Source organism: Drosophila suzukii, chromosome 3, assembly GCF_043229965.1.
Source record: "Drosophila suzukii chromosome 3, CBGP_Dsuzu_IsoJpt1.0, whole genome shotgun sequence".
Taxonomy (NCBI): domain Eukaryota; kingdom Metazoa; phylum Arthropoda; class Insecta; order Diptera; family Drosophilidae; genus Drosophila; species Drosophila suzukii.
Window position 1 is genome coordinate 59823042 of NC_092082.1, and position 15567 is coordinate 59838608.

General features: G+C 39.9%; 2 protein-coding genes across 2 annotated transcripts; both read right to left on the bottom strand.

The window, feature by feature from the left end:
• Positions 1-12950: 12950 nt before the first annotated feature.
• On the bottom strand, positions 12951-13457 carry LOC139352861 (uncharacterized). The gene has a single exon (XM_070995497.1). The coding sequence runs from the start codon at positions 13455-13457 to the stop codon at positions 12951-12953; it is 507 nt and encodes a 168-aa protein (XP_070851598.1).
• Positions 13458-13469: 12 nt separating this feature from the next.
• Positions 13470-15143, bottom strand: LOC139352862 (uncharacterized). Its single transcript, XM_070995498.1, has 2 exons — positions 13796-15143; positions 13470-13708 (listed from the first exon to the last, which is right to left on the bottom strand). Exons 1-2 carry the CDS (start codon positions 15141-15143, stop codon positions 13470-13472), a joined length of 1587 nt encoding a protein of 528 aa, XP_070851599.1.
• Positions 15144-15567: the final 424 nt, after the last annotated feature.

Here is a 15567-nt window from a genome sequence, read left to right on the forward strand (position 1 = left end):
ACACCAATCCCGTCTCAGGTTGGGGAAATATTACAGGAAAACATCTTCTCAACGGATAAAAAATATTTTCTTACATCCATTGACAAATTCTCAAAATTTGAGATGGTCCAGCCAATCCCCTCTAGAACCATAGAGGACATTAAACCAGCACTGCTACAACTCTTGAATGTTTTCCCGAAAGCCAAGGTCATATATTGTGACAACGAACCATCGTTGAATTCGCACACCATTTTGTCCATGCTGGAAAACCATTTCGGCGTGAGCATCTCGAATGCACCGCCCCTCCACAGTGTCTCAAACGGACAAGTGGAACGTTTCCACAGCACTCTAGTAGAGCTAGCTAGATGCCTTAAAATTGATAAAGGCATCAGTGACACCGTCGAGCTAATCTTGCTGGCCACAGCCAGATACAATAAATCTATCCATTCGGTCATCGACAAGAGGCCAGCCGACGTAATTCAAACACAGTCGGATCAACCACAGTATGAGATTCAGGATAAGATAAAAATCGCCCAGGACAAGCTCAGGAACGGGGAAAAAGCTTCCCGACAGAACAGGGTGTTCAAAGTTGGTGAAGAAGTCCTCGTAAAATCCAACAGGCGGCTAGGCAACAAACTCTCACCATTGTGTGAAGAGAAGATTGTGGAAGCGGACATGGGGACCACAGTCCTCATCAAGGGGAGGGTGGTCCACAAGGACAACATAAAATACCTTTTACCTTTTTGCCACTTGGCACAAATTTTACTAGCTTTAAGCATAGCTGATAAAATATTTTTTTAAGGTTAAGTTAATTTCCGTTGGTGGTGGGCAACCTTGTCATGAACAAAAATATAGCTCAGAATTCATTCCACAGGTCCAAAATCATCCCAATCCTCTTCTCCTTAACCATGGCGTCGGCGCACATCACCGACTATTCACAAGCCAAGTACATCCCCATTATTGACGGTCGAATACTAGTGTGGGAGGAATTCGCATTCGTTAGACATTCAGCGAACCTTTCAGAGTACAGGCGCGTAGTAGAAGAAACAGAAAATATGAGCGATATGTTTCCTCAGTCACACATGAAAAAACTTTTGGACGTGGACACAGCTCACCTTCGCGACCTGCTCGACTCGTTAGGCGTGCACCACAAGGTAGCCAGGAGTTTAGACTTTTTAGGATCAATGTTAAAAGTCGTAGCAGGAACTCCGGACGCCGGGGATTTAGAAAGAATTAAATTCACAGAAACACAATTAGCGTCCGTGAAAATTCTCCAGTCTGTTAACATATTGCACTTCATTATTAAGTTCCCAAAAATTAAATTAGCATGTAAGAAGATTACAATGTTCCCGGTAGCACATAATAATGTGATGCTAAGGTTAGTGGATAATATAATAGCAGAATGCAATGGGGAAATGTATGCGATCCAGAATTGCTCCACAACACCAGGAGTCACTTTATGCCGACTATCAGCGAAGACCACATGCGCCCGAGAACTCCATGCAGGTGGAGCTGCGCACTGCGAGACCCAAACAAGCGATTTACATCCGATCACTTATGTCGATGAGGGAATTATGATCATCAATGATCAATCAGCGCAGGTACGAGTAGACAACGGAACAAGCGTCTGGATACACGGGACGCAACTCGTCACCTTTAGTGAGCGCGTCACAGTAAACGAAACCCTGGTTTTGAACCAAAACTCCGCCCAGAAGAGGACTCCGGGGGTGGCAAGCTCACCCTCACTGAACATCACCATCAGTCAAAATACTCTGAGCCTCCCCTGCCTTCACCGCTTGAGTGAACGTAACCTGGAATACATTCAGAAGTTCGGAAATAAAATCAACACCAATCAGACACACATGGTAGCGCTAATTACAGGAGTAATATGTTGCGCATTGATTTGTGTCGGCCTAACCTACATGCGACTCACCGGTGCCAGAAGATCTGCGGTAAAACTAAGAAGGGTGATCGCTGAAATAGGGTCGGCCGAGGGCGGCCTCAATCTTGAGGGGGGAGTAGTTAACTAAGTAGCTAACCGGACGGAGGCGATGACCGAATGTCCGAAGCCCAGCTGCGGCCAAAACCGCTGACGCGGCATTTGGCCGGATGCTCGTGCATAGCCGGCAAACACAGCATATTTGCGTGGCCGCTATGAATTTCATTTTTGTCAACTTTAAGTTTAGTTCGCTTCAAGCTCTATACGAATAAAGAACACAAGTTCTATAGCATTGCAAAACTCCGGCAACCGCCGTTAAATATATCTTATTATTTTGCACTGACTGAGTCTCTAGGCCAGCAGGCGAAGGGGGCAGTTACCTCCCAACGTAAGTCATCCTAATCAGCAATTGTGAAGGTACAGCCATCCGGCTCTGACTCCAGCGAGCGATCTCCGATCTCCACATATGAGAACCAAGTCAAGGCCCCCTCCTCCCCCGCACTACCGAGCGGGCTTCAGCAGGTGCGACCAGCAGCAACTATATTCCTCCCGCGTTCACGGGAGGCTATTACAAGCAGCAGCCTCCAGCGGCTCATCCTCACGCGTGGGTGCTAACGCATCCCCCCGCACCTACGGGAGGCAACCACAAGCTACTGGCCGCCACTCAGCTATAACGGGCGCTCCCAGAAGCGACCGCTTCCTCCGCGCCAACAAGCGGGCATCTCCGAGAAGACCAGCGTTTCACCAGTGTGGCTGAAGAGGACCACCCTTGGCCACACACACATATAACATATTGTTTCTCCCGCACATACGTGTGAGCTCATCGAAGAAGACCACCCTTGAGAGTGCCGCCATCGAGGACCACCTCAGGCCACGCCCATCAACCAGATTAATTTATACACGGAACAATGTTATTTAGGTCCAGCTCCGTCGACATAAGAAATTTATTAATAACCATTTCTAAAGGAAACAGAAACAAAATTTTTTTTTTGTTCAGTCAAAGTAAAAATAAACTAGAAGACATTACCTTTTACAATGAAATATGTTGAGAATAGTTGGATCCGCAGTTACACGCCAAGTAATGTCCACAGCTAGCTTGTCCGTAAATAGCTTTAAATAATCATACAGCTCACGATAAGCACTTAATTTCGAACCCTTTGGTAAGGGGGATATTTAAATATGTTAAGCAATTAATAACATTTAGAAAAAAACAAAGCAATGTAAAAGTAATTTAGACAGTTTATTTGTTGTTCTTTGTTGTTTTAAATCATTTTTATTTCCTGGCTCTTCACATGCGTGTGTTCTTGGCACAGTTCCGACGAAAAAGTGTTTTATCTCATTCGCGTTTCAAGATTGCCACACATTTTTACGTTCTGCGTTGCCAGATCGCATACATAAATTTAGTATTTTATATACTGTACATATTTTTACAATAAATACTTAATCATCTATCTTGTTTATATGTTTATCTTATAATCTAATTTTAAATATTGGTTGTTGTTTAAGATATTAACATAGAATTATCTTACAGTTCGGCCATCCTGACATTTAATCGACCCGATTATATCTCTATCTAAATTTTTCGTTTTCTTAAATTGTATCTTGGATAATTCTTTTGTGTCCTGTTATTTTCAACATTTCTGCAATATTTATTATTGTTTTCAACCTCTGACCTCGTTTCATTGTATTGTATCTTTTTTCTTTAATTTGGTTTTGCATTTCAACTTCCTTTCCTTTCTTTTCAATATCATCGTCTAAGTCTTGTTTTTCAATTTCATCGTCTAAGTCTTGCTTTTCAATTTCATAGTCTAAGTCTTGCTTTTCAATTTCATCGTCTAAGTCTTGCTTTTCAATTTCATAGTCTAAGTCTTGCTTTTCAATTTCATAGTCTAAGTCTTGCTTTTCAATTTCATCGTCTAAGTCTTGCTTTTCAATTTCATCGTCTAAGTCTTGCTTTTCAATTTCATCGTCTAAATCTGTCGTTTCGCTTTCTTCTTCTAAATCTTTCGTTTCACTTTCTATCCATAACTTCATATTCGCCGCTTCCCATATTCCTTTATAAGGTATTTGTGATAATTGAAATCCTTCGACATCTGATACTGCATATCTATCATTTTCTAAAGCCTCATCCACTTTGTACGGACCTTTATATTTCGGTATTACTTTCTTGCATGCCCCTGGTACACTAACAAAATTTTTCAAAACAACGTAGTCACCTTTTTTAAATTTTTTAATAATTCTACCCTTATTTTTAATATGTTCATTGTATTTTTGACTATTTATTATTTTATTGCTTGCATTGTTTCTTATTTCAATAAGATTTCTTTCTTGATTCCATTCGTCCAACTCTTCTTTTAAGAAGTCGATTATACTCCTCTTTGACTTACACCAAATAGTAACTCGCTTGCTGTTGTTCCAGTACTTTTATGTGACGTGTTGTTTAAAGCAAACTCTATTTCTGGTAGTACATTGTTTAAAGTTTTCTCTGTTCCTGCACTCGATAATTTGGCTAACATTGGTCCGAGACAACTATTTATGCGTTCCACTTGCCCATTTGCTTGGGGTGAACCGGTGGCTACTTTTATATGCTTTATATTATGGGTTTTCAGAAATTCTTCAAAGTCTTTTGAAGTGAATGCGGTTCCCCGATCTGAAACTATAACCTTAGGACGACTATAAGAAGTAAAGAAATTTGATAAACATTTTGTTGCACTTTTAGAATCAGTTGATTTAGTTCCATAAAGTTTTACAAATTTTGAAAATCCATCAACCGCTAGTAAAACATGTTTGTTTTGTCCGTTTTTAATTTTTACGGGGCCGAAATGATCTATATGTACTATGTCAAATGGTTTGTCACCCTTTGGTATACTGTGTAATAAACCTTCGCGTTTCCCGCATTTAGATGAAAATGTTATACATTTTAAACAGTTATGTATGTGTTGTTTAATTTTATCAGATAATTTAGGAAACCAATAAGATCTTATTATAGCATTGTATACTTTCTCATAACCTCTGTGCCCCATGTTGTCATGATATAGCGTTAAAATATTTCTTTCCATGTTTGCTGGCACATAAAATAAAATATTACCTTTAAATTTTCGACAAACAAGACCATTTCTCATTTCAAACGCATTACTTTCTTCTTTCTCTAATCTTTGGCGTATTTCATGGATAGCACTGTCTTTGTTTTGGCAAATTGAAAGGTTTTGTTCTAATGTGTTTTCTTCTAATACCAATATATTCGAAATTCTACTCAATGCATCGACATGCTGCATTTTGGTACCATCACGGTGTTCAATATCGTAGTCGAAGTTTTCTAATTCGAGCGCCCATCTAGCTATTCTTGGGTTTATTTCTCTTTTATTTAATGTTAAAGACAATGAATTACAATCTGTAATTATTTTGAATTTCTTTCCCTGTAAGTATATTTTGAACCTTCTTAAAGCATATATTATAGCAAGCGTTTCGAGCTCAAAGCTATGATATTTTGATTCGTAATCTGTCGTTTGTTTTGAGAAGAAAAACATTGGATGCATTTTATTGTCCTCTTTTCTTTGCATTAATATTGCTCCAAACCCAATTGAACTGGCGTCGCAATGTAGTTCTGTTTCATGTTTTGGATCGTATATGGAAAGGATTGGAGCATTTATTAACATGTTCTTCAGGTTTTCGAAACACTGAATTTTATCTTCACCAAACTCGAACTTTGCATCCTTTTTAATGATATTATAAAGTGGATTTGCTTTAATGGAGAATTCTTTTATAAACTTTCTAAAATAGGAACAGAGTCCTAAAAAGCTGTGAACTTCTTTTGCATCTATTGACCCATGGGCGTTACGAACGACGTATACTTTACAGAATCCTCGTGAACTTCAATTTGATGAAAAGCACTTTTTAGATCTAGCAGTGTAAATATTTCTTTGTTTGTAAGAGTATCTATCAGATCCTCGATCAACGGTAAAGGATAATTATCTTTGGGAGTATTTTTATTTAATGTTCTGTAGTCAACACATAGTCTAATATTACCTGTCTTTTTTCTAACCAATACAATTGGAGAAGCAAACTCTGACTGACTTGGCCTAATTATTTCGTTCTTTATTAACTCATCTAATATTTCTTGGACTTTTTCTTTTTCTGCGTACGATAATCGGCGGGGTTTATAATGGAAAGGCTTTTCATTATTAAGAATCAATTTTAAATAGCATTTAGTTTCCGGCTTCTTAGGGATTTCAGTATTTAAATAATATTGCTTAAAGATTTGTTGTAACTTAAAATGATATTTTAAATGTATATTAGTATTGTTAATAATTAATGTATTTTCCTCTTTATCTAAATCAATTCCCATTAGGTTTCGACATTCACGTTCTATTTCGGACAAATTTTCTTCATTTTGGTTCAAGTACAACTCGTTGTACTCACTTACATTTTTTTTGTTGGGTAATTTTTCTTCCATATATTTTTTACTTTCGTCTTTACTTACTTTGCTTTCTAATCTTAATTTACTTTCTTTTATTAACACAAATCTTTCCTTTTCTAAAAAGTCGGTTCCCAATATTGCAGGATATTCCATTGTTTCATTAGGTACAACAAAAAAATCTTTATTAAATTCTTGGTTTTCAAATATGATTTTACATTTAACTATTCCAATGATAATCAGTTTACTTTTATTTATCCCATAGTAGTTTTTAAGAAAACTATAACACTCGATGAATTCGGTTGGTACATGTTCTTCACGTATAAGAGAAATGGGACTTCCGGTGTCGATTAGGGTTTCTAACGAGAGGATAAGATTGTTAATTTGTTTAGTAAATAAATACTCTATTTTTCTTACAAATGAATTTGAATTGCTTGTGCTCTCCAGTGGGTTGATATTCTTGCGTTTCGGACAGTTGATTGAAGTGTGCCCCATCTCAGCGCAGACGAAACAGGATCCAGGTTCCCTCTTGCTTTTGCGACATTCATTGGCCATGTGTCCCTTTGAATTGCAATTATAGCACTTAATTACAATTGCAGATTTATTGGTATCTGCCTGGAGCGTAACTTTGTTGTTGTTGTTGACAAAAATCTGCTTCAATTGAATTTTCTTAAAAGCATCCAATAACTCAGCTGTATTTAAAAATCGTTGCATTTTTGCCTGGTTGCGTAGCGCATAACCCAGTAGTTCTTCTTGACTTATATTTATTTTATTTGATAATATAAGTTTTTCGTAGAAATATTCTTGAAATGATTCATAACTTTGCCAAATTTTCTTTTCAAACTTACGTTTCATTACAAGTTGAGACTCACGATTATCAAAAATGTTTTCCATTTCATAAAGCAATTCATTTACTGGCATTGTCATCGACTCTGAGCAGCTCTGTAGCCATTTGGAAGCTTTTCCTTTTAAACGATTGGAAATTAATGCACGTACACTGTGATCATCAAGTTGATAAATATTTTGCACAGATATAATTTGCTTTTTAAATAGGTGAATGTCGGTATCACCATCCATAGGGTCAAATTCTGACACTAAATCCTTAAGATGAGTAAACGGGATATTTTTGTTGATTAGTGTATCGGCTGGTTTTTCGTTTTTGGTCATATTTAATATTTCGTTTTCCTTCGTTGAAATTCGTAGTTCCCTTTTTAAAAGTTCCACTTCTCGCATCATTAAATCCCATTTCATGTCTTCGTAGTCCTGCTTAATTTTGGTCAGATTTTGTTCATATGAAATTCCTTTATTAACTTTCGGCTTAGTTGCAGATGTAGTCATCGTATGTACTTCTTGTACATATTCTTTGTTCTCACTTTCGTATGTCGTCTCGGCCATTAGTTGTTTAAATTTCTCTTGATTATTTCCTTCGTTTCCATTTCGTACCACTTTATTCTCAGTTTTCTTCTCGTTAACATTTATTTTCGCTGCTTCGTTGATCTCGTTTCTTTCGTTGTTCATATATCCATCTTCGTCTTGCATTTCATAACCTTGTTGCATTTCGTTGTCTTGCTTATCATTGTCTTTCATTTCGTTGTAGTGATTTCCTTGTAATTCATTTTCTTTCGTCTCGCACTCCTTTCCTTTCTCTTTGTTCTCGTCATCCTTACAGCTTGGTGGCGCTAATGATATTACAGTTGGGTCAACTCCTCGAACTTTTCTTTCTTCTTCATTGTCTTTCATTTCGTCTTCTTTTTGTTCCTCTATGTTCTCGTTGTCCTTATGGCTTGGTGGCGCTAATGATTTTACAGTTGCATCAGCTTCTCGAACTTTTCGTAAACGTTGAATTAATTCTGGTTTATTACCAGTTAAAGGTTGATTATATGTCTTTAAAATACGCTTAAGGCCGTCAATTGTATACTTTTCATAATCACTTTCATCCATTTTGTTTAAAATCAAAGTTATTTATTATCAGATATATGTTCTTATTTTATTTAGTAGGCACTCTGCTTTTTTAAGTTCTAAGCCACTTCTGATTATTGTAATAGTAATTTAGACAGTTTATTTGTTGTTCCTTGTTGTTTTAAATCATTTTTATTTCCTGGCTCTTCACATGCGTGTGTTCTTGGCACAGTTCCGACGAAAAAGTGTTTTATCTCATTCGCGTTTCAAGATTGCCACACATTTTTACGTTCTGCGTTGCCAGATCGCATACATAAATTTAGTATTTTATATACTGTACATAGTTTTACAATAAATACTTAATCATCTATCTTGTTTATATGTTTATCTTATAATCTAATTTTAAATATTGGTTGTTGTTTAAGATATTAACATAGAATTATCTTACAGCAATATTTTTAAAACGCACAAAATTGATACAAAACCGCACTGTACACAGACAAAAGTAATAGCGTAGGTCAAAAGGAAGACCAAAAAATTTTCAGAAAAAAAGGGGTAACGGAAAATTACCGCGACCTCTTTTTATGGCTTGTTTTTTTCCATTAATTTTGTTTTTGTAAAATGTGTACTATCGTCTTTCTGTCGCTCAAAAGTGTCTCCGAAGTTACTTCTTCGCGATCCCGACCCTTTTTGTTTTTGTAAAATGTGTACTATCGCCCTTCTATCGTCCAGAAGTGACTTAGAAGTGACTTCTACGCGTTATATGTATATTTGGTTTTTGTAAAATGTGTTCTATCGCCGTTTTATCGCGCAGAAGTGTCTCAGAAGTTACTTTTTCGCGATCGCGACCCTTTTTGTTTTTGTAAAATGTGTACTATCGTCTTTCTATCGCGCAGAAGTTACTAAGAAGTGACTCCTGGACGACAGGCGATAGAAATATCGACCTTTTGCTTGCAGGTAAGTGGCCCAACGACACCAAGCACGTGCTTGTTACGAGCGGGTTTATTTTTAATTTCGGGCAAAAACGGTTCACGGGGAAGGTACATAGAACAAATGAAGACAGCACAAAACATAGATCAACTGAGACTGAAGCAAATGAGTTAAGATTTTAGTTTTTAATACAGGGATAAAAGTTGAGAAACAAGTTTAAAGATATAGGATGTTATAGTTATTAGAAAGAACTCGAAAGTGCTCGTGCTGACTAAAATTGGATGTACATCGTGGTTAGTTAATAGGATAGTAGTAGCGTTAGTCTAACAGGAACATTTAAGATAAGGCGACTTACCAAATCTACGGATTTAATATCGCCTCTATTAAGATTATGCTTAAAAATAGTACAAAGCATAATTCCACGATTTACTAGAGTAGACAAATTAATCAATAGCAATCTACTCGAGTAAAAACGTAACCTGAGGCCAACGCTTTATAAACTCGAGAAAACTCATAGCCCTATTTACAGTAGAGGTTATGTAGGAGTCAAATGTAAGTTTTGTACCCAGGAGAACACCTTAATCGTTAACTGACTATACTCTGAAGAGAGTAACTAATGAACGTTGGCGTACCCCTATGGAAAGTCATAACGCCCTGAGGCACTTCAGATGTCACGTAGATCATCTTGGAAACAGCGTTTTTGAATATATCTGACAGATTTTCTTTTCTGCCCCGAAGTTTGTATGGCAGCTTTGGATACAGATTTTAAGGATTAAGGCCCTATTGGAGGTGTAAGCAAAGTTGTAGAAATAGACGAATGTAAAATTGGCAGGCGGAAGTTGCTTGCGACATTAGAAATGCTTTTTATATAATTTTTGTTAATACATTTTATTTTCGTTTTATAAGTTCAGTTTTATTTTGTTGTCTTACCTTTATTTTTACTTTATTTATATTTTGCGTATATTTTTCATTTAGACTTTATTATTTTAATTTCGTGCTCTTAAGATTGTGGCGATTTTGGTTAAAAATTTGAATTTTATTTTGTTTTCTTACCTTTATTTTTAACAACGACAACTATAATGCTCTATCCTACGTTTATATTTTGCTTACAGTTTTCATTTAAACCTAGTACTATCAATAGGAAATAGGCAGGAATAGGCAAATACGTGGCTAACGCTTGTCGTCGGGTCTGGTTTCAGCGCGGTTCTCAGATGAGCCAAGGATATTGTTGGGACACCCACGGTCCCAGAGGGTTTCCACTTATTTCAAGCTCTGGTTCACAGCATACAGATAGCTGAAATCTTTATTAAAATTCAAATGAGTTCACAATTAATCAAATTATTAACATTTTTCCTTACACTTGTGGTTTGCCGCTCTTTAACTTCTCATAGCATCATTTTCTTCTTCTTCTTACATTCCTTAGTTTTCCAATACTAATAATATAGAGATGACACTGGCTAGCAGTGTTGAACAACTTAACAGTATTTTTAAACTAACAGACTTTAAATTCAAATAAATCGACTTTTGAAATTGGACAGTTAGCGTGCGGCTAAACCTTCTTATTAGCGTCGCAACATTCCCCACCTCGTGATTCTTCTGCGTTACTACGCTGAGTATCACCAATCCTTATGATGTCCAATTTAGCCAGTTTAACTGCCGGGCGAGTAACGAGTCCTCCCGGTGTACGCACAACACCGCTACGAACTTGTCCATCCTTCGCCAGATGAACATCCACGACGATCCCTTTAGGCCAGGAGTTTCGCTTGCTTGTTTCATCAACAACAAAAACCACGTCATTCACGGAAATTGGAGCTGGGTTCGGCTGAAACCATTTTGTGCGCCTCGTCAGGGTGGGTAGATACTCTCGAATCCATCTTCTCCAGAAACGGTCTGCTAGTTGTCCAGCGATGCGGAAATGTTTGGCCAAGCCTAGTCCGTTGGATTCCATCGCACCGCGTTCCCGTAGACCGCTGGAGTTACCAACCAAGAAGTGGTTTGGTGTAAGGGCTTCCGAATTTTCCGATTCCAACGGACTATAATTCAACGGTCTTGAGTTTAAAGTGCATTCGACATCGGCCAACGCAGCGCGCAATACTTCCTCTCGCAGTCCGACTTTCGACATAACTTCCGTCAGGATTGACTTTGTAGAACGCACCATACGCTCCCAGCTGCCGCCCATATGAGGCGATCCCGGAGGAATAAAGGTAAACGACATCTCCGGATACTTGTTTTCCACTGCTGACGTTGATATACGTTCGATCTCTTGCGCGAGTACTCTGCTGGCTCCCCGAAAATTCGTTCCGTTATCGGATAGTAGCTTAAGAGGTACACCTCTGCGCGCAGTAAATAGTTTTAGAGCCAGTAAAAATGAATCCGTTGAAAGAGATGGCACCAATTCTAAATGAACAGCGCGAACTGTTAGACAAGTAAATAAAACTCCCCATCTCTTCTCGCGACGCCTTCCTACAGCAACTTCAATCGCTCCAAAGTAGTCTACTCCGGTAAACGTAAATGGCAGTGTATGTGGCGATAGACGTTCCTTTGGTAAAGTTCCCATCATCGGTGGAATGGGTTGCGCTCGCCTGATGCAGCGCACTGGACAGTTATTGATGATTTCCTTTACAAGGGCTCGCAGGCCCGGTATCCCGGTTTGCTGAAACGTAGTGGATCCGGCATAACACATGCTAAAGGCGAGATTTGTTTCTTAATTTCCTCCTTGTGGTGCAATACTTGAGATTCTCTGGTTTAGACATTTCATTTTTAGTGGCCACTTCGACTCATCCTGCAAAAGATAATTCGGTCCGGAGAACCATCGTATTGAACTATTTACCTCAACACCTTTTGTCCATTTAGTCCCATCGTCCGCCACATTTAGTTCCGAGGATACCCAGCGCCATTCACCAACTTCGGAGTCTTCGAGAATTTCTCCAACTCGTAAAGCTACAAATTGCGGGTACCTACGAGCGTCGGATCTTATCCAGAACAGAACATCTTGAGCATCGGTCCAGAACACACGTTTTTCAATTTCGTTTGATAGCTCAGACTCCAAACACTTGGCCAGGCGCAATCCCAAAACCGCTGCCATTAATTCCATTCGTGGTACCGATATAGGTTTTAAAGGTGCTACTCTGGTTTTCGATGCTAGCAAGGAGCATCGGATTTCGTCTCCAAGATCAACTCGCAAATATGCTACCGCAGCGTAGGCATCCAAACTAGCATCAACGAACACATGTAGTTGCAGGCTCCTAACATTACTCGAGCGTGACATGTAGCGAGGGATACGCAGATCGCTCAGTTTTGGCAGTAAGGCTTGCCATTTCATCCAGTCAATCTAATCCGGTTCCTTGATTGCGTCGTCCCAGCTTACACCAGACCTCCAAATATTTTGTAGAATAATTTTGGCACGCACGTTGAAAAATCCAAGAAGCCCGAGTGGATCGAAAATGGACATAACGATACTCAACACTCGTCGCTTCGTATGAGAGCCAGCTGACGACCTCTGCAGCAATTCAGACTTGATGACAAACGTTAGCATATCCGACTCGGGCAGCCACCACATTCCTAACACTTTCTCCTGCAGTTCATCGTGTGTGCCAAGGTACTTAGGCGGTGCTTCATAAACGTCATTCAGAGAGCATACGACGCGCTTGGAGTTTGACAGCCAGTTTATCATCTCGAATCCACCCTTCGCATGAATATTCTTAATATTATTCGCGAGTTGAACCATTTGCTCCTCTGTATCAACTGACTCCAACCAATCGTCAACGAAAGTGTTTCGGCAAATTGCTTTTACGGCTTCTGGATGACTTTCACCAATCTCTCTGCATTGCGTCTCAATATAAAGTTGGCGAGTGACGGCGAGCATGCATCGCCGAACGTCATTACCTGCATTACGAATGTATCCGGTGGGCGATTAATTTCTCCATTTCGCCATAAGAACTTCTGGGAATATTGGTCTTGGGCGCAAACCTTAATCTGATGAAACATTTCCCGTATATCGCCTGATACCGCTATAGGTCGTTCTCTGAAGCGCAACAGCACTCCCATGAAGGACACCAACATGTCTGGTCCTTTTAAAATAGTGTCGTTTAGTGATATGCCGTCAACTTGCGCTGCCGCGTCCCAGACCAGACGTGTCATCTTTTTGTTAAGGTTTGTTACCGTGAGTATCGGAAGATACCAAGAACGTGGACTGTTTGACAACTCCCATTTTTCCAGTTTGCGAATATATCTCTTTTCCTTGTAGTGCCGCATGGTATTACTCAAAAACGTTTTCAGCTTCGGATCTTTTAACATTTTCGCCTCAAGTCACTTGAGCCTTTTTAGAGCCATGGGGTACGAATCGGGCATATTGATTTTGTCGTACTTCCACAACAACCCAGTCTCCCAGCGACTTTCGTTGGAAATGTACTTTGTAGTTGCCTCCATTATCTTTAGCGCCGTCTCGTCCTCCTTAGATCGCAACGGTTTTATAGGAACACTCACGCCGAATGACTCCAGCGAGAAGAGTGCCTTCATAGCTTCGTCAAGTTTCCGCATAGCGAAAACTGTTGCGCAGTGGTAGATATGGAATACACGAGGTGGCGTGTCATTTTCCGGTCCTTGGCGGCCGTACACAGCTCATCCTAATTTACATCGAACGGCAATAAGATCGTCATCCTCAGCTTGACGTACCTCCAGCGGCACTCTGATCTTGATGTTGTCTAGTCCGATGATAAATTGAGCCCTCACATCTTTGTATGTTGATATCGGAACCGTTCTCAAGTGCTGACGTTCTTTGAGTGTCTGATCGTCGATGCTTTGCAATGGAAGATCCAAGTTGCTAACAGTACGCACTCCTTTAAGTCCGTGTTTTACTTCCGGACGACCCCCAGCGGAAACACTGACGCTAACGACTCTCGATTTTGACTCGCCATGGGTCACGTCGCTAGTCCACTTAAGACAAAGCTGCTCTTCAGGACCCTCAAGCCCTAGCTCATCGGCTAACGATCGTTCCATAGGCGTGCAGGACGCACCTTCGTCGATTAGAGCATAAACGTCTATGCTACGGGAATTATTATGCAATATTACTGGTATATAACGGAAAAGAGCCTTGGTTGTTGATTTCTCATGAAAGAAACCCGTTGACTCGCTGGTCTCTGACTCGCCGGTTTTTCTAGAAATGTCCTCCTTGTCATTACGAATCTCGCTGTTAATCTCAGTATTCGGATAATGCAATAGCACGTTGTGCAGTAACTTACATCCATCGAGGTTGCAAAGTTTCTTCACTCCGCAGTTACGGACAATATGCTTTCCAAAACAACAAAAGCAAAGTCGTTTGGATTTAATAAGTTCCACTCTCGACTTGATGGACATAGATAAGAATCCTTTGCAATTTGCCAGACCATGGTCGCAGCAACATTCTGGACAAGGTTGATCTTCTGTGACGTGTGCCTTCGACTTGCCGTCGTCATTACTTCCTAGCATGTCGTGCACTAGCAGGCGCTCCTTTGAATACCCTCCACCTTTATCTTTCTCTGTTGAGTGACATTCATAGGGTGCAACCATCGTTGCGCACATCGCTATTCCAAAGAGCCACTTGTCAAAGGTGGTCAAATTGGCGGCACCAGCTGCCAAGCGATATCTACCCCAATCCAGCTTAAGATCACTTGGCAATTTGGCAACCAAATCGCTCATCAGAGAAAAATCATTAAGGTATTCCTGTAGTCCTACTGACATCACCGTTGCACAATAATTCTGGACTGCCAGTGCCAGTCGAATCACGGATTCCAAATTGTTGGGTTTGATGGGCGGCTCTTCTTTAAGCTTACGTTGCAAGCTAGCGTGCACTATTTCTGAACGTCCATACAACATCCTTAGCGTTCCAATAGCATAAGGTACCATAGCTGGGATCATGAGCTTTCCCCTGACAGCTTCTAGCGCGGATCCTTTCAGACACTTCTGGAGTCTGATCAGATAGTCTGATCTCGGTTGATTGTTCATAATTACTTATAAATAAAAGCCACTCTTCGGGCTTTCCGGTGAAAATTGGCAAGTCTCGTGATATGACCTGGCGCGATGCAACTTGAGCTGGCGTCAATGTGGGTCCCGATGATACTACGTGTGGGAGCTGTGTGCCGGCAAACTGTGGCATATGTCTTCCTGCTCCAACGTTACCAGCATTAAGACCAGCATTATAAACGACGTAGGCTGTAGTACAGAACCCAGCCCATTGGCTGGCGGAAAGAACCCTGCGGCCACATTTTGATGTACAGATATTGGTGCGTTGTTTGGTGGCTTGAATCTGACGGTGTCACATGGCGGTACGCATTGCGCTGCGGTATATATCAGCATAAACTGACCTGCATTGTTTCTCTGAAGATTCGCATAAGAAAATGCGTTCAGTATAAATTCAGGCGCCGCCCTC